The sequence below is a fragment of the Lithobates pipiens genome, unplaced genomic scaffold (genome assembly GCF_037356315.1).
Source record: "Lithobates pipiens isolate NorthernLeopardFrog02 unplaced genomic scaffold, aLitPip1_a1.2 Scaffold_93, whole genome shotgun sequence".
Taxonomy (NCBI): Eukaryota; Metazoa; Chordata; class Amphibia; order Anura; family Ranidae; genus Lithobates; species Lithobates pipiens.
The window spans coordinates 393,061-419,802 of record NW_027507916.1 but is presented as its reverse complement, the minus strand read 5'-3'; the positions used below and the strand labels follow the sequence as shown (position 1 = coordinate 419,802).

At 46.2% G+C, this 26,742-nt stretch overlaps 1 protein-coding gene across 2 annotated transcripts in view; it reads left to right on the top strand.

Moving 5' to 3' along the window:
* Positions 1-5,479: 5,479 nt before the first annotated feature.
* Positions 5,480-26,742, top strand: part of LOC143973711 (TOG array regulator of axonemal microtubules protein 2-like) — a 75,453-nt gene continuing 54,190 nt past the window's right edge. The window contains exons 1-4 of one of the 2 annotated variants that reach the window (XM_077474563.1): positions 5,480-6,173; positions 10,320-10,455; positions 13,969-14,163; positions 17,374-17,512. In XM_077474563.1, the coding sequence (XP_077330689.1) occupies positions 10,356-10,455; positions 13,969-14,163; positions 17,374-17,512 (434 nt within the window). In that variant the 5' untranslated portion in view covers positions 5,480-6,173; positions 10,320-10,355. The remainder of the gene's footprint in view (positions 6,174-10,319; positions 10,456-13,968; positions 14,164-17,373; positions 17,513-26,742) is intronic. The other variant, XM_077474564.1, reaches the window with a different exon arrangement.

Sequence of the window (26,742 nt, the reverse complement as noted above, 5' to 3'; positions counted from 1 at the left end):
CCTTTCCAACATAAATCCCTTCCCCCCTATTTCCTTGTGGTGCCCCCCCCCCACCACCCATGTTACCACAGTGCCCATGGCAGCTGCCCCTCCTGCCCACCCCTTGTCCCGGCCCTGTTTCTAGGGTTGTGATACAGCCGGAGCACCTCTGGGCACACAGATTAAAGGTGTTGAGGGGCTGATAGGATTCCATGATGATCACTTTGGATGAAATTTAAGACTAATATCACGTTTTTTAACTAAACAAAAAATGAATTGGTCTAAAAACTGTAACGTCACATATTGATGACTCAATAATCAATAGACTGAAAACTAGATACGATATATACAATATTCCAAAAATGTATAATCTCCACATCTCAAAGGGCACATCAGTAGAAGACTCCGGACACTGAATAGAAGGACACTGAATAGAAGGACACTGAATAGAAGGACACTGAATAGAAGGACACTGAATAGAAGGACACTCTCAGTAGAATTCCTGGGACACCCAGTAGAAGACCACGGATACTCACTAAAAAACAAGGGCATGCAGTATAAGATTCAGGGTACTCAGTAGAAGATACTGGGCACTTGGTAAAAAAACATGAGGCACTCAGTAAAAGACCCAGGACAATCAGTAGAAGATCTGGGGCACTCAGTAGAAGATTTGAGGCAATTAGTAGAAGATCGGGGCACCCAGTAGAAGACAGACCAAGAACACTCAGTAGAAGACCCCGGGCACTCAGTAGAAAATTCAGGGCAGACCAAAGACACTCAGTAGAAGACTCAGTAGAAAATCCAGGGCACTGAGTAGAAGATTCGGGGGCACTGAGTAGAAGACTCGGGGGCACTGAGTAGAAGACTCGGGGGCACTGAGTAGAAGACTCGGGGCACTGAGTAGAAGACTCAGAGCTCTCAGTAGAATTCCTGGGACACCCAGTAGAAGACCTGGGATACTCACTAAAAAACCAAGGGCATTCAGTATAAGATCCAGGGTACTCAGTAGAAGATACTGGGCACTTGGTAAAAAAACATGGGGCACTAAGTAAAAGACCCAGGGCAATCAGTAGAAGATCTGGGGCACTCAGTAGAAGATCTGGGGCAATCAGTAGAAGATCTGGGGCAATCAGTAGAAGATCTGGGGCAATCAGTAGAAGATCTGGGGCAATCAGTAGAAGATTTGGGGCAATCAGTAGAAGATCTGGGGCAATCAGTAGAAGATTTGGGGCAATCAGTAGAAGATCTGGGGCAATCAGTAGAAGATTTGAGGCAATCAGTAGAAGATCTGGGGCAATCAGAAGAAGATCTGGGGCAATCAGAAGAAGATCTGGGGCAATCAGAAGAAGATCTGAGGCAATCAGTAGAAGATTTGAGGCAATCAGTAGAAGATTTGAGGCAATCAGTAGAAGATTTGAGGCAAACAGTAGAAGATTTGGGGCACTCAGTAGAAGATCTGGGGCACTCAGTAGAAGACCTCGGGCACTCAGTAGAAGACAGAACAAGGACACTCAGTAGAAGACCCCGGGCACTCAGTAGAAGACAGACCAAAGACAATCAGTAGAAGACTCAGTGCTTTCAGTAGAAAATCCAGGGCACTGAGTAGAAGACTCGGGGCACTGAGTAGAAGACTCGGGGCACTGAGTAGAAGACTCGGGGCACTGAGTAGAAGACTCGGAGCACTGAGTAGAAGACTCGGGGCACTGAGTAGAAGACTCAGGGCACTGAGTAGAAGATGATGGGCTCAGCAATGACATGCAATGCCAAAGCAAACAGAATATTGGCATTAAAAAGGGATCAACTCCAGAGATAAAAGGATAATTCTCCCCTCTACAAGACTCTGGTCCGGCCGCACCTGGAGTATACTGTCCAGTTCTGGGCACCAGTCCTCAGGAAGGATGTACTGGAAATGGGGCGACTACAAAGAAGGGCAACAAAGCTAATAAAGGGTCTGGAGGATATTAGTTATGAGGAAAGGTTGTGAGCTCTGAACTTATTCTCTCTGGAGAAGAGACGCCTGAGAGGGGATATGATTTAATTATATAAATACTGGACTGGTGACCCCACAATTTATAAATACCGGACTGGTGACCCCACAATATATAAATACCGGACTGGTGACCCCACAATGTATAAATACCGGACTGGTGACCCCACAATATATAAATACCGGACTGGTGACCCCACAATATATAAATACCGGACTGGTGACCCCACAATATATAAATACCGGACTGGTGACCCCACAATAAATAAATACCGGACTGGTGACACCACTATATATAAATACCAGATTGGTGACCCCACTATATATAAATACCAGATTGGTGACCCCACTATATATAAATACCAGATTGGTGACCCCACAATATATAAATACCGGACTGGTAACCTCACAATATATAAATACCGGACTGGTAACCTCACAATATATAAATACCGGACTGGTGACCTCACAATATATAAATACCGGACTGGTGACCCCACAATATATAAATACCGGACTGGTGACCTCACAATACAGTGGTGTGAAAAAGTGTTTGCCCCCTTCCTCATTTCCTGTTCCTTTGCATGTTTGTCACACTTAAGTGTTTCGGAACATCAAACCAATTTAAACAATAGTCAAGGACAACACAAGTAAACACAAAATGCAATTTGTAAATGAAGGTGTTTATTATTAAAGGTGAAAAAAAATCCAAACCATCATGGCCCTGTGTGAAAAAGTGATTGCCCCCTAAACCTAATAACTGGTTGGGCCACCCTTAGCAGCAACAACTGCAACCAAGCGTTTGCGATAACGTGCAATGAGGCTTTTACAGCGTCCTGGAGGAATTTTGGCCCACTCATCTTTGCAGAATTGTCCTAATTCAGTTACATTAGAGGGTTTTCGAGCATGAACGGCCTTTTTAAGGTCATACCACAACATCTCAATAGGATTCAGGTCAGGACTTTGGCTAGGCCACTCCAAAGTCTTCATTTTGTTTTTCTTCAGCCATTCGGTGGTGGACTTGCTGGTGTGTTTAGGATCATTGTCCTGCTGCAGAACCCAAGTTGGTTTCAGCTTGAGTACACGAACAGATGGTCGGACATTCTCCTTCAGGATCTCTTGGTAGACAGCAGAATTCATAGTTCCTTTTATCACGGCAAGTCTTCCAGGTCCTGAAGTAGCAAAACAGCCCCAGACCATCACACTACCACCACCATATTTTACTGTTGGTATAATGTTCTTTTTATGAAATGCAGTGTTCCTTCTACGCCAGATATACTTGGACACACACCTTCCAAAGAGCTCCACTTTTGTCTCATCGGTCCACAGAATGTTGTCCCAAAAGTCTTGGGGATCATCAAGATGTGTTGTGGAGAAATTGAGACGAGCTTTGATGTTCTTTTTGCTCAGCAGTGGTTTTCTCCTTGGAACTCTGCCATGCAGGCCATTTTTGCCCAGTCTTTTCCTGATGGTGGAGGCATGAACGCTGACCTTAACTGAGGCAAGTGAGGCCTGCAGTTCCTTGGACGTTGTTGTGGGGTCTTTTGTGACCTCTTGGATGAGTCGTCGCTGCGCTCTTGGGGTAATTTTGGGCGGCCGGCCACTCCTGGGAAGGTTCACCACTGTTCCATGTCTTCGCCATTTGTGGATAATGGCTCTCACTGTGGTTCGCTGGATTCCCAAAGCTTTGGAAATGGCTTTATAACCCTTTCCAGACTGATAGATCTCAATTACTTTCTTTCTCAATTGTTCCTGAATTTCTTTGGGTCTCGGCATGATGTGTAGCTTTTAAGGATCTTCTGGTGGACCTTACTGTGTCAAGCAGCTCCTATTTAAGTGATGCCTTGATTGTGAACAGGTGTGGCAATAATCAGGCCTGGGTGTGGCTAGAGAAATTGAACTCAGGTGTGGACAACCACAGTTATAGTATGTTTTAACAAGGGGGGCAATCACTTTTTCACACCACTGTATATAAATACCGGACTGGTGACCCCACAATATATAAATACCGGACTGGTGACCCCACAATATATAAATACCGGACTGGTGACCCCACAATATATAAATACCAGACTGGTGACCCCACAATATATAAATACCGGACTGGTGACCCCACAATATATAAATACCGGACTGGTGACCCCACAATATATAAATACCGGACTGGTGACCCCACAATATATAAATACCGGACTGGTGACCCCACAATATATAAATACCGGACTGGTGACCCCACAATATATAAATACCGGACTGGTGACCCCACAATATATAAATACCAGACTGGTGACCCCACAATATATAAATACCGGACTGGTGACCCCACAATATATAAATACCGGACTGGTGACCCCACAATATATAAATACCGGACTGGTGACCCCACAATATATAAATACCAGACTGGTGACCCCACAATATATAAATACCAGACTGGTGACCCCACAATATATAAATACCGGACTGGTGACCCCACAATATATAAATACCGGACTGGTGACCCCACAATATATAAATACCGGACTGGTGACCCCACAATATATAAATACCAGACTGGTGACCTCACAATATATAAATACCGGACTGGTGACCCCACAATATATAAATACCAGACTGGTGACCCCACAATATATAAATACCGGACTGGTGACCCCACAATATATAAATACCGGACTGGTGACCCCACAATAGGGAGAAAACTTTTTTGTAGAAGGAAGTATAACAAGACTTGTGGCCACTCATTAAAATGAGAAGAAAAGAGGTTTAACCTTATACTATGTAGAGGGTTCTTTACTGTAAGAGCGGCAAGGATGTGGAATTCCCTTCCACAGGCGGTGGTCTCAGTGGGGGGCATCGATAGTTTCAAGAAACTATTAATCACCTGAATGACCACAACATACATGATATACAATGTAACACTGACATATAATCACACAACATACATGATATACAATGTAACACTGACATATAATCACACAACATACATGATATACAATGTAATACTGACATATAATCACACAACATACATGATATACAATGTAACACTGAGGTCGCGTACACACGCGGGGACTGTTCGCCCAACTTTGTCCGTCAAACAGTTTCGGCAAACAGTCCGCTCAAAATTAGCATGGACGGACATGGCCACACACGACGAACGAACAGTTTGCTGAAACCGTGCGCGATGATGTGAACGGCACGTACGACGGGACGAAAAATACGACGTCCTATACACTGCATTATAACTTTCGGCGTGAAAATCCTTTCTGAGCATGCGCGCAACTTTGTTTGACGAACAAGCCTACACACGAGCGGACTGTTCGCTGAAACAAGGTTTCAGCGGACAGTTTTACGGAATTTCCGAAAAACCTTGTCCGTCCAACTGTCCGCTGAAACTGTCCGCTGAAAGCCCACACACGAGCGGACTGTCCGCCCAAACACTGTTCAGCGGACAAAGTTGGGCGAACAGTCCGCGCGTGTGTACGCGGCCTGACATATAATCACACAACATACAGGATATACAATGTAACACTGACATATAATCACACAACATACAGGATATACAATGTAACACTGACATATAATCACACAACATACATGATATACAATGTAACACTGACATATAATCACACAACATACATGATATACAATGTAACACTGACATATAATCACACAACATACATGATATACAATGTAACACTGACATATAATCACACAACATACATGATATACAATGTAACACTGACATATAATCACACACATGGGTTGGACTTGATGGACTTGTGTATTTTTCGTCCTCACCTCCTATGTAATAATATATAATACACCACAATCTAATAAGATCCAATGGTGATTGAGAGACAGGAGAGAAGGGTGCAGGTCACGTGAAGGCAGGGGATGAGTACTCCCGTCATGCCTTCCTCTGCCCTTCTCTGTTGTCTCTGTACATGTCTATAGACACTGCAATGAGGACACATTCTGAACAGGAGTGAATAGTGGGGGTAGTGGAGTATGAGGTCATCGTGACTTCATTTTTAATGATCTCTCTGTGCGCTTGTCTTCCTCAGATGCGGAGAGCCGTCACATATCCGCTGTGGGAAGTGATTTGGATCCAGTCCCCTCCCGGCCGGTGTTACCATCTCTCTCCCCCGATGCCGCACAATCGCCGCCGCTTGTCAGGGACGAGGAGTTGAAGGAAAGCTATTCGCGGGTGAGTCTTCCCTCTGATATTCTCCATGTACGGTCCGTCATATGAAAGCCGCTTGTTTCAGTTTTGGGTGGAGAGGAGCTGATTGTTCTCCTCTGACATGTTTCACCCCCTCCCTCCCCCCCCCCCCACCAATGTGATTCATGTAGGAAAACAGCCCGTGGAGTGTCGCTGTCCATTTGCTCTCAATAAAGTTGTGTTGTCTCCACCAACAATCCTATGTGAGGTGGGCTTCCCTGTTGCTAGGCAACACTGCTAACAGGCGACCCGGCGGTCCTACGGCCATCATCATGCGCACGCTTCTGCTGGTGTCGGAGTTGCTGTTTCTGTCGTTCTTGGCGGGATTGTTAGACGAATTGTTCGATGAAATGTGGAGAAAATTCTGCCAGATCCTCACAGAACTTCTCTGGATTTGGTTCTGACCCGCCTGGCGTGTCGTCACCGGGGGACGGCCTCTGCGCCCGGCTGCCCGGCCGACGGTAAATGGCGATCCGCATTTTTATTCTTTACAAAGAACTTCTGTGAGACTCAACAGACCCAATACACATTCACCCAACATTCACTATACAATAGATCCAACCCCTCCCCCAAAAGAAAATACCCCCCCCCCCATAAAAACAACCCTCACCACAGGAAGCCATGGACATTGGAGATCCCCAAATTATCAGACAGCTGTGCCCTGAAATATGAATGTGGGCGGTCCCAAAAACAACCAATAGAGTGCAAAGTATTCCGCTTGTAGCATCATTGTATCAAACATTCCTATTATATATACAATGTATCGAGCCCCCCGTCCTATCACCTATACCTTATATATAAATACCCATCCCCCAGTCACCCCTTGTCTCCGCCCCCCACCCACCTCCCAGTACCACCCCTTCACAGAATATGTTAACAAAACCGATTCCCTGCACCCAGCAACAGTAGATCCCCCCCCCCACAGCAACAATGATAAAACCCCCTCCAAACAATAGACCCCCCCTCAGCAACCATAAATCTATCCATCAACAATAGATCCCTCAGCAACAATAAAACCCCCTCCAAACAATAGACCTCTCCCCCCTCAGCAACCATAAATCTATCCATCAACAATAGACCCCCAGCAACAATAAAACCCCCTCCAAACAATAGATCCCCCAGCAACAATAAAACCCCCACCAAACAATAGATCCCTCCCCCCTCAGCAACCATAAATCTATCCGTCAACAATAGACCCCCAGCAACAATAAAACCCCCTCCAAACAATAGATTCCCCCCGCAGCAACCATAAATCTATCCGTCAACAGTAGATCCCCCAGCAACAATAAAACCCCCTCCAAACAATAGATCCCCCCTCAGCAACCATAAATCTATCCGTCAACAATAGACCCCCCAGCAACAATAAAACCCCCTCCAAACAATAGATCCCTCCCCCCTCAGCAACCATAAATCTATCCGTCAACAATAGACTAATAGATCACCCCAGCAACAATAAAACCTGCTTCAAACAATAGATCCCACCCCCCCTCCCCCACCCCAGTAGCAACAATTCCACCCAGCAACAATTGATTCTCCCCAGAAACAATAGACTCCCCCCAAGCAGTAATGAAACCCCCCCAAATCCCCCTGCAGCAATAACGGCCCCCACTCCAGCAACAATAGATCCCCCCAGCAACAATAGATCCCGCCCCCTTCAGCAACAATAAATCCACCCTCCAAAAATAGATTCTTCCAAGCAACAATAATAAAACCCCCTCCAAAAAATAGATCCCCCCCCCCCAGCAACCATAAATCTATTCGTCAGCAATAGACCCACAGCAACAATAGATCAATAGATCACCCCAGCAACAATAAAACCCCCTTCAAACAATAGACCCCAACCCCCCCCCCCCCCCCCCCCGTCTTCAGTAGCAACAAATCCACCCAGCAACAATAGATTCTCCCCAGAAACAATAGACCCCCCCCCCAAGCAGCAATGAACCCCCCCCAAAAAATAATCCCCCTGCAGCAATACCGCAATAACTCTCCCACTCCAGCAACAATAGATCCCCCCAGCAATGATAAATCCACCCACCAAAAATATATTCTTCCAAGCAACAATAACAACCAAGCAAACAATAGATCCCCCCCCCCTCAGCAACCATAAATCTAAACAATAGATAACCTCAGCCCCAAGCAGCAAAAGAACCCCCAAAACAATAGACCCCCAAGCAACAATAACCCACAGCAACAATAGATTCTCCCCAGCAACAATAAACCCACCCACCAACAATAGATTCTCCTCAGAAACACTAGATTCCTAAGCAGCAAGAGAACCCCCAAAACAATAGATCCCTCTGCAAATACCCCCAACAAAAGTAGACCCCCACAGCAACAATAGATCCCCAGCAGTCAAGACCAATAGACTCTTTAGCAGCCAGCAACAATAGATCATCCGCCAAAACAACAGACTTTCCAAGCAACAATAGACTCCAACAGCAACAGTAGATCCTCCGCCACAGCAACAGACGCTCCAAACTCAACAATAGACCCCAGCAACATTGGATCCACACAGAAACGTTAGGTCCTCCCCAACAACAACAGACACCCCAAAGCAACAATAGACTCCCACAGCAACAATAGATCCCCCCATAGAAAAGCTTGTTTGCTGATATCCCTTATGGATGGTCGGGGGCCATCATGTGACACTTATAAAAAGCCACTTTTACAAGCGTTTGACTTTTTGTTCTGTCCAGAGCACCCCCCCCCCCCCTTACATCAGATGCCCAAGCACCCCCATCCTCCCCCCTGCCCTCGGCTCTCAATCGATTACAGCAGCGATCCTCTTGTAGGAAAGCCTCCCCACGTAATCAGTGGCCTTTCCTTGTACTGCGGTGGAGGAGCGGGGAGGAGGACGAGGTGGCGGTGCACTGCTGAATTCCGGGGTACTGCTGCTGCCGGGGCGATGCTTCTCCTCCCCGCCAAACAGGAGGCGGGTCCTGAGACCAGTCCTAAGACTCTCGGCCAATGGGGATCTCAGGAGCCACTTCCTGATTGGCCGGGAGGAGAAGCAGGAAGACATTAGTAAATATTAAACCGCTATTGTCACACAACTGGGCGGGATGGGGGTGCAGTGCTCTACGCCCCGAGACCACCCCTTTTTGAAGCCTATTATCATTAAACCCCCCCCCATTGGAATCCATGGTCCGGCGTCCTGCATGTAGTTTAGGGGCCGGGCACATGGATTGGGTGGCGGCATCCCTGTGCCCCTAATGGACGGGCCACCACTGCATCACAGTGCACCCCACCCCCCTCCCATACCATCTGCTGCTGCTGCTGGGAATAAGCTTGGAAGTCGAAAGTGCAGGGTCTGGAGGAGGTCCAAAGGAGGGCTGCAGTCAGCTGGCAGAGTCTGCTAAATTCTGAGACCCCTGATAGGCAAAGACAAAGGGGTGCAGGATCTGGCGGAGGAGTTCTGTCCTCCTCTCTGCTGCTGACTGCTGGGGGGGGGGGAGGGTGGCAGATACAAGCCTCTCTGCAGCTGCATGGAGAGGCACAGGATCTGGTGGAGGAGTTCTGTCCTCCTTTCTGCTGCCAACTAGTAAGACAAGGTGGGGGGCAGAGACGAGGGGGGTGCCGCAGCTGCAGGAGAGGTGCAATGTATAGTGACATTCATATATATATATGTGTGTGTCTTTGTAACAAGAGATACAATGTAACCATTGTAGAGAATGCTAGAGGGAATCAGCACTAATTGTTTATTTCTTACTGTTGGCATTTTCTAGCATTGTTACATTGTATCTCCGGCTACAGTGACCTATGTATTTCCTATGTATTTCCTATGTATTTCCTATGTATTTCCTATGTATTTCCTATTTCCTATGCTCCTCAGCTCCATCTAGTGGCAGATTTTATACTACTGCCCATAATAAAAGAACATTCATTCAGAAGAGAAAACCGACTAAAGAACATTTTGTTTTTGCAATATTTGCACAGAATGAATGTTTGCAGATTTGCCGGACAAATTGCGATGTAATCTACGGGAAGCAGCGATAGGTCATTCAGTAAATTGGACGACCCCTCTAAATGAGACGTAATCATTCGCAGGGGGGTTGGGTTAGCAGCCGATCAAAGAAAAGAAACGATCACTTTGAGGCCAATGTAGGAATCGCCGTCTCTCTGTCATTTCAGGTCAGTTTCTCCATATCCAAGTCTGCTCAGGATAAGATGAGACAGAAACAGCAAGAAATGGAGACGATGCGGATCGAGAGGAGGCGGAGCCAGCAGCAGTTGTGGGAGAAGCTTCAAGGATTGGATGGCGGGGGAGGTGAGTGCCAAATTTACTTCCTTAAAGGACAGTCCTGTCCGCCCCTCTGAAAAGCGATTTGTGCTGGTACACTTTTCAGAGAGTGGTTGACAGGCAGCTGGAAGGCAATATATGCCGCCTCCTCTGCACCTGTTTTATCCTGAAAATCCTGCGCCACCCTGCCACTGTGATCCTGCGCCACCACCCTGCCACTGTGATCCTGCGCCACCACCCTGCCACTGTGATCCTGCGCCACCACCCTGCCACTATGATCCTGCACCACCACCCTGCCACTATGATCCTGCACCACCACCCTGCCACTGTGATCCTGCGCCACCACCCTGCCACTGTAATCCTGCGCCACCACCCTGCCACTATGATCCTGCGCCACCACCCTGCCACTGTGATCCTGCGCCACCACCCTGCCACTGTGATCCTGTGCCACCACCCTGCCACTGTAATCCTGCGCCACCACCCTGCCACTATGATCCTGCGCCACCACCCTGCCACTGTGATCCTGCGCCACCACCCTGCCACTGTGATCCTGCGCCACCACCCTGCCACTGTGATCCTGCGCCACCACCCTGCCACTATGATCCTGCGCCACCACCCTGCCACTGTGATCCTGGGCCACCACCCTGCCACTGTGATCCAGCGCCACCACCCTGCCACTGTGATCCAGCGCCACCACCCTGCCACTGTGATCCAGCGCCACCACCCTGCCACTGTGATCCAGCGCCACCACCCTGCCACTGTGATCCAGCACCACCACCCTGCCACTGTGATCCTGGGCCACCACCCTGCCACTGTGATCCTGCGCCACCACCCTGCCACTATGATCCTGCACCACCACCCTGCCACTGTGATCCTGCGCCACCACCCTGCCACTGTGATCCAGCGCCACCACCCTGCCACTGTGATCCAGCGCCACCACCCTGCCACTGTGATCCAGCGCCACCACCCTGCCACTGTGATCCTGGGCCACCACCCTGCCACTGTGATCCTGCGCCACCACCCTGCCACTGTAATCCTGCGCCACCACCCTGCCACTGTGATCCTGCGCCACCACCCTGCCACTGTGATCCTGCGCCACCACCCTGCCACTGTGATCCTGCGCCACCACCCTGCCACTGTGATCCTGTGCCACCACCCTGCCACTGTGATCCAGCGCCACCACCCTGCCACTGTGATCCAGCGCCACCACCCTGCCACTGTGATCCAGCGCCACCACCCTGCCACTGTGATCCTGGGCCACCACCCTGCCACTGTGATCCTGCGCCACCACCCTGCCACTATGATCCTGCACCACCACCCTGCCACTGTGATCCTGCGCCACCACCCTGCCACTGTAATCCTGCGCCACCACCCTGCCACTATGATCCTGCGCCACCACCCTGCCACTGTGATCCTGCGCCACCACCCTGCCACTGTGATCCTGCGCCACCACCCTGCCACTGTGATCCTGTGCCACCACCCTGCCACTGTGATCCTGTGCCACCACCCTGCCACTGTGATCCTGAGCCACCACCCTGCCACTGTAATCCTGCGCCACCACCCTGCCACTGTGATCCTGCGCCACCACCCTGCCACTGTGATCCTGGGCCACCACCCTGCCACTGTGATCCTGGGCCTCCACCCAGCCACTGTGATCCTGTGCCACCACCCTGCCACTGTGATCCTGCGCCACCACCCTGCCACTGTGATCCTGTGCCACCACCCAGCCACTGTGATCCTGCGCCACCACCCAGCCACTGTGATCCTGCGCCACCACCCAGCCACTGTTATCCTGTGCCACCACCCTGCCACTGTGATCCTGTGCCACCACCCTGCCACTGTGATCCTGTGCCACCACCCTGCCACTGTGATCCTGAGCCACCACCCTGCCACTGTAATCCTGCGCCACCACCCTGCCACTGTGATCCTGCGCCACCACCCTGCCACTGTGATCCTGGGCCACCACCCTGCCACTGTGATCCTGGGCCTCCACCCAGCCACTGTGATCCTGTGCCACCACCCTGCCACTGTGATCCTGCGCCACCACCCTGCCACTGTGATCCTGTGCCACCACCCAGCCACTGTGATCCTGCGCCACCACCCAGCCACTGTGATCCTGCGCCACCACCCTGCCACTGTTATCCTGTGCCACCACCCTGCCACTGTCATCCTGTGCCACCACCCTGCCACTGTGATCCTGGGCCACCACCCTGCCACTGTGATCCTGGGCCACCACCCTGCCACTGTGATCCTGGGCCACCACCCTGCCACTGTGATCCTGGGCCACCACCCTGCCACTGTGATCCTGGGCCACCACCCTGCCACTGTGATCCAGCGCCACCACCCTGCCACTGTGATCCAGCGCCACCACCCTGCCACTGTGATCCAGCGCCACCTCCCTGCCACTGTGATCCAGCGCCACCACCCTGCCACTGTGATCCAGCGCCACCACCCTGCCACTGTGATCCAGCGCCACCACCCTGCCACTGTGATCCAGCGCCACCACCCTGCCACTGTGATCCAGCGCCACCACCCTGCCACTGTGATCCAGCGCCACCACCCTGCCACTGTGATCCAGCGCCACCACCCTGCCACTGTGATGCAGCGCCACCACCCTGCCACTGTGATCCGGGGCCACCACCCTGCCACTGTGATCCTGTGTATCCTAATACTTATATTACCCCTACTACTACTAATACCCCTACTACTTCTGTTACCCCTATTACTTCTATTACCTCTACTACTACTACTTCTATTACCCCTACTACTACTACTACTATTACCCCTACTACTACTTCTATTACTATTTCTTCTATTACCCCTACTACTACTACTACTATTACTACTACTACTACCCCTACTACATCTGTTATCCCTACTACTGCTACTACTTTTATTACCCCTACTACTAATACCACCTCTATTACCCAATGCTCCAACCTCCCTGCTACTGTGAGATAGAGGGACATGTAAGCATACTGTCCAAGATGAGATAGAGGGACATGTAAGCAGACAGTGAAGGTTGTCGCAGCAAAGATGTGGGCGTGTCTTGTTGGGAGTGGGCAGGGCTAAATAGGGTGAAAGTTCGATCAATCAAGATACCCACCCCCATCTTTTTTTCTTTTGCTTGCCTGCATGGGGACGTGCCACAGGAAACTGATCCTCCCAGTGAGCAGTTGTGGAGGGGGGCGTATCAGCACAAGTCTGACCACTGGAAGACAGGTAGGCTGTTCTCCCAGCACAGCCACCAAACTGACCACACTAGGAACAATGTGCTTCTATGCCAAGTGTGGTCAGTTTAAGAAAGGAAAGCAGAGGGACTGACAGGCTTACCAGGGATGGTCACATAGAGGAAGCAATACAAAGAGAACCGGAGACTTCCTCATACCTGTACGTGGGACAGCAGGCACATATCAGGGGGAGGGGATGTTGGAGGGGAACAGATTTTTTAAGGATTTCCAGATAAAATGACACCAAGTGTGGTGGAGATACGAAGGTCTGGAGACTTTGTATGGTAAGTCTCTGATTGGTGTATTCCAGATTCCGTGTCAGTGACCTCTTTCACCCTGAGCGGACTGAACACCGTCCCCATCAGTGCGGAGAAGAGAAGAGGAGGGACCAACATGGCCAACAAGACCAACATGAGCCTCAACAAATGGGTCAGTCGACCATCCCTGCCCAGCATCCCGACCATCAACCCGGAACCTACCGTGAGCGACTTCCGCCATTCTTCCGGTAACTTCCCATGGACATTGAGACTGAGGCTCCATCACGCTGTGCGTTTAGCCCCGGGGCATGAGGCTCTGAGGTTCCGGTGTGGTCAGAGGGCCCAGGCGTCCCCTCCAGTCCAGGCAGGGATAGGTGCTAATCTGTACTGTACGGTGCTGCGCTGTACTGCACGGTGCTGCGCTGTACTGCACGGTGCTGCGCTGTACTGCACGGTGCTGCGCTGTACTGCACGGTGCTGCGCTGTACTGTACGGTGCTGCGCTGTACTGCACGGTGCTGCGCTGTACTGCATGTTGCTGCACTGTACTGTATGGTGCTGCGCTGTACTGCATGGTACTGCATGTTGCTGCACTGTACTGTATGGTGCTGCGCTGTACTGCATGTTGCTGCACTGTACTGTATGGTGCTGCATGGTACCACATGGTAAGGTACCGCATGGTGCTGCTCTGTACCGCATGGTGCTGCTCTGTACCGCATGGTGCTGCTTTGTACTGTATGGTGCTGCTCTGTATCACATCATGTTGCTCTGTATCGCATGGTTCTGCTCTATACTGTATGGTGCTGCGCTGTACTGTATGGTGCTGCGCTGTACTGCATGGTGCTATTCCGTACTGCATGGTGCTATTCTGTACTGTATGGTGCTGCTCTATACTGTCTGGTGCTGCACTGTACTGTATGGTGCTGCACTGTACTGTATGGTGCTGCTCTGTACTGTATGGTGCTGCGCTGTATTGCAGGGTGCTATTCTGTACTGTATGGTGCTATTCTGTACTGCATGGTGCTAATCTGTACTGCATGGTGCTATTCTGTACTGTATGGTGCTGCTCTATACTGTATGGTGCTGTGCTGTACTGTATGGTGCTGCGCTGTATTGCAGGGTGCTATTCTGTACTGTATGGTGCTATTCTGTACTGTATGGTGCTGCTCTATACTGTATGGTGCTGCTCTGTACTGTATGGTGCTGCGCTGTATTGCAGGGTGCTATTCTGTACTGCAGGGTGCTATTCTGTACTGCAGGGTGCTGCTCTGTACTGCAGGGTGCTGCTCTGTACTGTATGGTGCTGCGCTGTATTGCAGGGTGCTATTCTGTACTGTATGGTGCTATTCTGTACTGTATGGTGCTGCGCTGTACTGTATGGTGCTGCGCTGTACTGTATGGTGCTGTGCTGTACTGTATGGTGCTGTGCTGTATACAGGGTGCTATTCTGTACTGCATGGTGCTATTCTGTACTGTATGGTGCTGCTCTGTACTGTATGATGCTGCGCTGTATTGCAGGGTGCTATTCTGAACTGCATTGTGCTGCGCTGTACTGTATTGTGCTGCGCTGTACTGTATTGTGCTGCGCTGTACTGCATGTTGCTGCACTGTACTGTATGGTGCTGCGCTGTACTGTATGGTGCTGCTCTGTACTGTATGGTGCTGCTCTGTACTGTATGGTGCTGTGCTGTATTGCAGGGTGCTATTCTGTACTGTATGGTGCTGCGCTGTACTGTATGGTGCTGCGCTGTACTGTATGGTGCTGTGCTGTACTGTATGGTGCTGTGCTGTATGCAGGGTGCTATTCTGTACTGCATGGTGCTGCGCTGTATTGCAGGGTGCTATTCTGTACTGTATGGTGCTATTCTGTACTGTATGGTGCTGCGCTGTACTGTATGGTGCTGCGCTGTACTGTATGGTGCTGTGCTGTACTGTATGGTGCTGTGCTGTATGCAGGGTGCTATTCTGTACTGCATGGTGCTGCGCTGTATTGCAGGGTGCTATTCTGTACTGTATGGTGCTATTCTGTACTGTATGGTGCTGCGCTGTACTGTATGGTGCTGCACTGTACTGTATGGTGCTGTGCTGTATGCAGGGTGCTATTCTGTACTGCATGGTGCTATTCTGTACTGTATGGTGCTGCTCTGTACTGTATGATGCTGCGCTGTATTGCAGGGTGCTATTCTGTACTGTATTGTGCTGCGCTGTACTGTATTGTGCTGCGCTGTACTGCATGTTGCTGCGCTGTACTGTATCGTGCTGCATGGTGCTGTACTGCATGGTGCTGTACTGCATGTTGCTGCACTGTACTGTATGGTGCTGCGCTGTACTGTATGGTGCTGCTCTGTACTGTATGGTGCTGCTCTGTACTGTATGGTGCTGTGCTGTATTGCAGGGTGCTATTCTGTACTGTATGGTGCTGCGCTGTACTGTATGGTGCTGCGCTGTACTGTATGGTGCTGTGCTGTACTGTATGGTGCTGTGCTGTATGCAGGGTGCTATTCTGTACTGCATGGTGCTGCGCTGTATTGCAGGGTGCTATTCTGTACTGTATGGTGCTATTCTGTACTGTATGGTGCTGCGCTGTACTGTATGGTGCTGCGCTGTACTGTATGGTGCTGTGCTGTACTGTATGGTGCTGTGCTGTATGCAGGGTGCTATTCTGTACTGCATGGTGCTGCGCTGTATTGCAGGGTGCTATTCTGTACTGTATGGTGCTATTCTGTACTGTATGGTGCTGCGCTGTACTGTATGGTGCTGCACTGTACTGTATGGTGCTGTGCTGTATGCAGGGTGCTATTCTGTACTGCATGGTGCTATTCTGTACTGTATGATGCTGCGCTGTATTGCAGGGTGCTATTCTGTACTGTATTGTGCTGCACTGTACTGCATGTTGCTGCACTGTACTGTATGGCGCTGCATGGTACTGTACTGCATGGTGCTGTACTGCATGTTGCTGCACTGTACTGTATGGCGCTGCATGGTGCTGTACTGCATGGTGCTGTACTGCATGTTGCTGCACTGTACTGTATGGTGCTGCACTGTACTGCATGTTGCTGCACTGTACTGTATGGCGCTGCATGGTACTGTACTGCATGGTGCTGTACTGCATGTTGCTGCACTGTACTGTATGGCGCTGCATGGTGCTGTACTGCATGGTGCTGTACTGCATGTTGCTGCACTGTACTGTATGGTGCTGCACTGTACTGCATGTTGCTGCACTGTACTGTATGGCGCTGCATGGTACTGTACCGCATGGTGCTGTACTGCATGTTGCTGCACTGTACTGTATGGCGCTGCATGGTACTGTACCGCGTGGTGCTGCTCTGTGATGCATGGTGCTAATCTGTACTGCGTCATGCGCCACTGTGGCCGATCAACATTTCAGGCCGGCTGATTCATAAGAGATGATTGCACTGAACGCGTTTATTGAGGTGTTTCTGTTGTTTTCTGTCGCAGCGTTTTCCCTGCCGGCCTCCTTGGTGGACCTCTCGGAGTGGGATACAGACTCTCAGGACAGCGGGCCCAGCTCCGGTCCAATGTCCCACCCAGAACAAGGCATGATAGAGGCTCTGAAGTGGCTGAACCACAAGGACTGGTAAGACGCCTCCTGATTTGTGCCGACCGCCATATCCCAACGCACAGAGATCTCTGACTCCTACATCAGATGAACTCCAATCACACTGCTAAACACACAGAAAATACATAGAAGAGAACTGGATCCATCCAGCCCTGAGGTTTACACTGCTCTGCCACTCAGCACAGCCCTGTCTGGTGACCCGACTTTTCTTTACTGCATAAGTAGGTCACCTCCCCACCCCCATCCGGTGATTGGACAGTAAAGGAGAAGCAGCACACTGATGAGCTCATCACTCTGCTCTCTCCTGCAATCACCATGCCCCATGTGCTGATTGGCACCTTCAGCTGTATTTGCACCCCCATCTCTGAGTTCTGCTGTACAGAGCAGGGATGAGTATTTTCACGAGTACTCCTGAAAATGCTCCTGATTTAGAAACGGATACTTTGTGGTGCGATTTGCATCCATTTAAAATGAATGGGTGCAAATTTCACTGCAATGAATTTCATGCATCTCATCACATGCGGTTTCCCGCGCTGCTCCTGTGGGAACCCGGGCTGAAATCACTGTGACAAGCCTGGGATCACACACAGGAGCGATGGGGGAAGCCGCATGTGGAATCGCACCACATTCCTGTTCAAATCGCATGCGATTTTTTTTTTTTTTGCAGTGCAATTCGCGCCCATTCATTTGTATGGATGCAAATCGCACTGCAAAGTATCAGTACTCAGTATCGGAGAGTATTTGACCAAAAGTATCAGTACTCACCAATAAAAAAAAAATATCAGTGCACCCCTAGTACAAAATCCTGGGAAGGTACCTGCATTTCAAATATCACAATTATTATAAAATAAAAATATTTTTTCCAAATAAAATATTAAAAATAAAAAAATATATAAAATATTCTAAAATAATACAATTACTGAATAATAAGTAATAATGATTATCGGGTTACATTAATATAGAATGGAAGTAACAATAAATATTATGAAATGGAAGTAATAATATATAATGTGATGGAAGAAATAATATATGACACAGAATAGGAGTAACCATATATAATATGGTATGAAAGTATCAATATATAATGTGATAAAAGTAACAATATACAGTATAATATATAATATAAAAAACAATAAATAATACCCAATTGAAGTAACAATATATAATTTGGAATATATGTGATAATATATAATATGTGATGGAATTATCAATATATAATAGAAATAACAATAAATAATATCTGATAGAAGTATTAATATATATAATAAGGAATAAAAGTAACAATACTGTATATAATATGGGATAGAAGTAAAAATATATAATACAAAATAGAAGTAACAATAAATATCTCTTTAAAAAAAAATAAAAAAAAATAATATCTGATAGAAGTATCAATATAATATAATAAGGGATAGAATAAACAATACTGTATGTAATATATATGGGATTGAAGTAACAATATACAGTATAATATATAATAGAAGAAACAATAAATAATACCTAATTTAAGTAACAATATATTATTTGGAATATATGTAATAATATATAATATGTGATGGAATTATCAATATATAATAGAAATAACAATAAATAATATCTGATAGAAGTACCAATATATAATAAGGAATAGGAGTAACAATACTGTATATAATATGGGATGGAAGTAAAAATATATAATACAAAATAGAAGTAACAATAAATATCTCTTTAAAAAAAAATAAAAAAAATAATATCTGATAGAAGTATCAATATAATATAATAAGGGATAGAATAAACAATACTGTATGTAATATATATGGGATTGAAGTAACAATATACAGTATAATATATAATAGAAGAAACAATAAATAATACCTAATTTAAGTAACAATATATTATTTGGAATATATGTAATAATATATAATATGTGATGGATTTATCAATATATAATAGAAATAACAATAAATAATATCTGATAGAAGTATTAATATATATAATAAGGAATAAAAGTAACAATACTGTATATAATATGGGATAGAAGTAAAAATATATAATACAAAATAGAAGTAACAATAAATATCTCTTTAAAAAAAAATAAAAAAAAATAATATCTGATAGAAGTATCAATATAATATAATAAGGGATAGAATAAACAATACTGTATGTAATATATATGGGATTGAAGTAACAATATACAGTATAATATATAATAGAAGAAACAATAAATAATACCTAATTTAAGTAACAATATATTATTTGGAATATATGTAATAATATATAATATGTGATGGAATTATCAATATATAATAGAAATAACAATAAATAATATCTGATAGAAGTACCAATATATAATAAGGAATAGGAGTAACAATACTGTATATAATATGGGATGGAAGTAAAAATATATAATACAAAATAGAAGTAACAATAAATATCTCTTTAAAAAAAAATAAAAAAAAATAATATCTGATAGAAGTATCAATATAATATAATAAGGGATAGAATAAACAATACTGTATGTAATATATATGGGATTGAAGTAACAATATACAGTATAATATATAATAGAAGAAACAATAAATAATACCTAATTTAAGTAACAATATATTATTTGGAATATATGTAATAATATATAATATGTGATGGAATTATCAATATATAATAGAAATAACAATAAATAATATCTGATAGAAGTACCAATATATAATAAGGAATAGAAGTAACAATACTGTATATAATATGGGATGGAAGTTACAATATATAATATAAAATAGAAGTAACAATAAATAATTTCTCTTTAGAAAAAAAAAGAAAAACAATAAATAATATCTGATAGAAGTATCAATATATATAACAAGGAATAGAAGTAATAATAATATATAATAGGTGATGGATGTATATCAATATATTACATATTTCCAGCTGTGAATAGAGAGCGGAGATCTGCCCTTTGCTGTGTTTTTCTCTTCGTCTTGCTGTATAAAGTTCTCTTAACTAAAGATTGTTTTGCGAATCCATTTTCAAAGATTCCCACCTGGAGATCCCGCCAGGAACGGCACTTCCTGTCTCAGACTGAGTCCTCTAAGCCTCACAATTAGAAGCAGCAAAAATGATTTGCCATCCAATATTTGTAATTCTGTTCAGCCTGCAGTCTACTTTCTTCACTGCAGGTGGCGCTCAACCGCAGAGGCATTGCAGGGGAGAGAAAGTCAAGAGGAACATGGTTCTTCTATGGTTTCCTGGGTCACTGGGAAAGCTAGCCGATTGGATGCTGCTGCCCCATCATGTGACTCTAGCAGCCATCTTGGGTCAGTCAGAGCCTATTTCTAGCCCTGGCTCTCAGGCTTGGCACGCATTTCCCGTGTGGGTAGCGTAGGGACAGGTCACCCATCTGACATGGACAGGGAATCGTTTTGTTGTCGGGTTGTTTTGTGCAAATGATTTGTGTGTTTTGAAGTTTTGCTTTTTGTTGTAAATTTGAAAACGAAATAAAAAAAAATTACTTGATTAGAAAAAAAAAATAGTGCCAGAGAGAGGTTCTAGAGGGAAAGGATAGAGACCCCCAAACCCCTGTGGAGACCTCCCCATTGGCAGGGCCGGATTAACATAGGGGCTATTGGAGCTGCAGCTCCAGGCCCCTTTCTCAAGATAGGCCCATTTGCCCAAAAAAAAAAAAAAGAAAAGAAGATTGACTTCGAGGATTGTAGCTCGGCGATCATATTCGGGGGGTAGGTAGCTAAAGACCCACTCCAGCACTGGTTAAAATACAGGGCTCCTTGCGCAGCCTGTCAGAAGCTGCATACAGAGCGGCAGTATAAATACAAGCTGGAACACTCTGCAGCAGACGGAGAGGATGAACTCACAGAGCTTATAATAATTATTTGTATATTACTTATGATAATTAACCCCTTGGCAACCAGGCCCATTCTGAGACTTCTCTCCTACATGTAAAAATCATCATTTTTTTATGCTAGAAAATTACTCAGAACCCTCAAGCATTATATATTGTTTTAGCAGAGACCCTATGGAATAAAATGGTGGTATTTGCAACTTTTTATGTTTCATTCATAAAAAAAACCCACTAAAGTTATCACGATTTTTTGTTGTGTATTAAGCGATGCTTTACATTTTTTTACAGGTTACATGTTTAGAGTTACAGAGGAGGTCTAGTGCTAGAATTATTGCTCTCGCTCTAATGATCTTGGCGTATGTAACCTGTGTGTATCTGGCTCTGATACTAACCAGTGCCTACCCAGGGACTGACTAGTATCTCTCCCCAGCCTGTCCCCACACACCCTCTCACCCGCTGACCTGTGAATGGGACAATCTCTACCGCAGTGTTATTGTGTTCTGCCAGTGAATACAATGATTAGTGTTGCTAACTATAGCTGGCAGCACTGATTGTTTTGGGGAAAACCTGACAGGCTGGTTGTACTCAGGTCGTTTAATAGGTTGACTTGTGTAAAACCAGCTAGCCCGTACATAGATCGACTATGGCTGGTCTCTGCTTAATTGGTGTAATTTCAATCCATGTATGGCCCGCTTAACCACTACGCAGTCCCTAATCATCCTTCCACAAACCTTTACATTTTTCCTTCCCAGATTACTTCATCCTCCTCTCCTATACATAGTGCCCACTGTCATACTCTCCACACTTCTCTCCTATACATAGTGCCCACTGTCATACTCTCCACACTCCTCTCCTATACATAGTGCCCACTGTCATACTCTCCACACTTCTCTCCTATACATAGTGCCCACTGTCATACTCTCCACACTTCTCTCCTATACATAGTGCCCACTGTCATACTCTCCACACTTCTCTCCTATACATAGTGCCCACTGTCATACTCTCCACACTTCTCTCCTATACATAGTGCCCACTGTCATACTCTCCACACTTCTGTCCTATACATAGTGCCCACTGTCATACTCTCCACACTTCTCTCCTGTACATACAGCTCACTGTCATACTCTCCACACTTCTCTCCTATACATAGTGCCCACTGTCATACTCTCCACACTTCTCTCCTATACATAGTGCCCACTGTCATACTCTCCACACTTCTCTCCTGTACATACAGCTCACTGTCATACTCTCCACACTTCTCTCCTATACATAACGCCCGCTGTCATATCCTACACACTCCTCACCTGTACATAGTGCCCGCTGTCATACCCTTCATACTCCTCACCTACAGTGGTGTGAAAAAGTGTTTGCCCCCTTCCTCATTTCCTGTTCCTTTGCATGTTTGTCACACTTAAGTGTTTCGGAACATCAAACCAATTTAAACAATAGTCAAGGACAACACAAGTAAACACAAAATGCAATTTGTAAATGAAGGTGTTTATTATTAAAGGTGAAAAAAAATCCAAACCATCATGGCCCTGTGTGAAAAAAAATCCAAACCATCATGGCCCTGTGTGAAAAAAAATCCAAACCATCATGGCCCTGTGTGAAAAAGTGATTGCCCCCCTTGTTAAAACATACTATAACTGTGGTTGTCCACACCTGAGTTCAATTTCTCTAGCCACACCCAGGCCTGATTATTGCCACACCTGTTCACAATCAAGGCATCACTTAAATAGGAGCTGCTTGACACAGTAAGGTCCACCAGAAGATCCTTAAGGCCGGGTTCACACTATAGCGATGCGGGAACGCTGCGAATCCGCGGCATTTTCCCGCATCGCTCACCTCCCGCCGGCAGTTCACACTGCCCTATGCGGACGGCTGGGGGTGTCAATGTTATGTTAATGACACCCCCAGATCCGTCGGCATATCGCAGTGCGATCTGCCGACTCGCACAGGAATCGGATCGCATGGTGTGAACCCCCATGCGATCCGATTCTGTTGCGGACCCAAAAAAGGGTCCCGTGCGAGTTCGCTGCGGGAGCGCTGCGAGTTCAGCCATACTATCTGTATGGCTGAACTCGCAGCGCTACGGAGATCAGATGTGATTTGCTGTGCGAATCACATCCGGATCTCCCCCCGCAGCGGTGTGAACCGGGCCTAAAAGCTACACATCATGCCGAGACCCAAAGAAATTCAGGAACAATTGAGAGAGAAAGTAATTGAGATCTATCAGTCTGGAAAGGGTTATAAAGCCATTTCCAAAGCTTTGGGAATCCAGCGAACCACAGTGAGAGCCATTATCCACAAATGGCGAAGACATGGAACAGTGGTGAACCTTCCCAGGAGTGGCCGGCCGCCCAAAATTACCCCAAGAGCGCAGCGACGACTCATCCAAGAGGTCACAAAAGACCCCACAACAACGTCCAAGGAACTGCAGGCCTCACTTGCCTCAGTTAAGGTCAGCGTTCATGCCTCCACCATCAGGAAAAGACTGGGCAAAAATGGCCTGCATGGCAGAGTTCCAAGGAGAAAACCACTGCTGAGCAAAAAGAACATCAAAGCTCGTCTCAATTTCTCCACAACACATCTTGATGATCCCCAAGACTTTTGGGACAACATTCTGTGGAGCGATGAGACAAAAGTGGAACTCTTTGGAAGGTGTGTGTCCAAGTATATCTGGCGTAGAAGGAACACTGCATTTCATAAAAAGAACATTATACCAACAGTAAAATATGGTGGTGGTAGTGTGATGGTCTGGGGCTGTTTTGCTGCTTCAGGACCTGGAAGACTTGCCGTGATAAAAGGAACTATGAATTCTGCTGTCTACCAAGAGATCCTGAAGGAGAATGTCCGACCATCTGTTCGTGTACTCAAGCTGAAACCAACTTGGGTTCTGCAGCAGGACAATGATCCTAAACACACCAGCAAGTCCACCACCGAATGGCTGAAGAAAAACAAAATGAAGACTTTGGAGTGGCCTAGCCAAAGTCCTGACCTGAATCCTATTGAGATGTTGTGGTATGACCTTAAAAAGGCCGTTCATGCTCCAAAACCCTCTAATGTAACTGAATTAGGACAATTCTGCAAAGATGAGTGGGCCAAAATTCCTCCAGGACGCTGTAAAAGCCTCATTGCACGTTATCGCAAACGCTTGGTTGCAGTTGTTGCTGCTAAGGGTGGCCCAACCAGTTATTAGGTTTAGGGGGCAATCACTTTTTCACACAGGGCCATGATGGTTTGGATTTTTTTTCACCTTTAATAATAAACACCTTCATTTACAAATTGCATTTTGTGTTTACTTGTGTTGTCCTTGACTATTGTTTAAATTGGTTTGATGTTCCGAAACACTTAAGTGTGACAAACATGCAAAGGAACAGGAAATGAGGAAGGGGGCAAACACTTTTTCACACCACTGTATACAGTGCCCACCGCCATACCCTCCATACTCCTCTCCTTTACATAGTGCCCACCTCCATACCCTCCATACTCCTCTCCTATACATAGTGCCCACTGCTATACCCTCCATACTCCTCTCCTGTACATACTACTCACTGTCATACCCTCCACACTCCTCTCCTATACATAGTGCCCACTGCCATACCTCCAACACTTCTCTCCTATACATAGTGCCCACTGTCATACCCTCCACACTCCTCTCCTGTACATACTACTCACTATCATACCCTCCATACTCCTCATATACATAGTGCCCACTGTCATACCCTCCACTCCTGTACATACTACTAACTGTCATACCCTCCATACTCCTCTCCTATACATAGTGCCCACCTTCATACCCTCCCTCCACACTCCTCTCCTGTAATTACTGCTTACTGTCCTACTCTCCTGTATATAGTGCCCACTGTCATACCCTCCACACTCTTCTCTATATAGAGAAGTCTTCTATATAGTGCCCAATGTCATACCCTCTACACTCCTCTGCTGTGCATACTGCCCACTGTCTTACCCTTCACACTCCTCTCCTGTACATAGTGCCTTCTGCCATACCCTCTGCACTCCTCTCATGTACATAGGGCCCACTGTTAGACCCTCCACATTCCTCTCCCTCACCTGCACATACTTCCCACTTTTATACCATCCACACTCCTCCCCTATGCCTCTTACCCACAAAAACTGTTCTTTAAAATTATATGTTAAAATTATATTGTTAGGTGTGACCTCAACAAGTCACCTATTTGTCAGGTTATGTTACCGTTTCCCAATTGTTAGTTAGAGTTCTTATCTGAGCAAAGAGACACAGAAGTATTCAGTATTTCTGCTCAGAAGTCCGTCGTTAACTCTAACTGTCTCTGACTGACTGTGGCTCTGAGGCTTGTTTATTACATCTTTTATAGACAGAAAAGGGCAAACATCAGCAAATGTAAAAAAAACAACATTTTCAAAGTAAAGACAATTCTCCGGGTGTTATCAGCTGATAAGACAATCTTCTGGGCGTAGACTGCTTTTTAGGGCTGATGCGGCCTCTTCTTGATGAGTACGTGACAAAAGATGACGAATGTGGATTTTACAGAGAAGGATAGAAAAATATAAGACATAAGGTCAACCATTTTGTTTCAACATATACCTTAATCCTTACATTTCCCCCTTTGACATCACCCCTCCCTCTTGCCCTGGGTCCACCTGAACAAGTTCTAGTCAGCCTATATCCAGAGTACTCTCCCTGACCGCGAGTTGTCAGAGGGGTATACACCCATCCCCCTGGACAGTACCAACATCTAAAATTCAGGAAGAGTGGCTTTTCTGACAGATGGGTGATGTCAAGAAACTAAATCTACCTATCTTCACAAAAGTTCCATCTTTTCCGCATCATTTACCTTGGCTTTCTTGCAAAAGCACATAAACAACTTAAAGCATGCATAAAAGAAAAATACGAATAAGAGCACCACTATAATTGTCATTGCTGCCTTCTTAACCCAAGAGAATAACCCTGAGAAACTAAAAGTTCCACCAAACGGATCCCAGTCGCGACCAATATTTCGGGCCTTCACGATGTTGTGCAATGATGTCATAATAATCAGGTACCTCAATACTGGTGTTATGTATCCAAGTACAGCACTCATAGTCCTCAGTAGTTTCACAGAGTCCTGTCAGTGCTGCACTCATACTTTCAATTGCTAATTCATGTAATTCTAATTGTTAATGCTACTGTTAGCAAGGTCAGTATAGTTTATAGGAACTGCCATCAGTGGTATACTTGCTGTGCTGGGGTGTAATTTGCTACAAATCCAACATTTCTCATATCCTGACTTCTGGGCATAAGCATATTTAAACTTCAGTAATAACATTTTTTTAGAAAATCCTTCATCCTTGTGTATTTTATTCTGTGAGGTAACCAAACTATTAGCCAGGATTACTGAAACAATAAAAAGATACATGTTGTCATTTGCCAACTGGC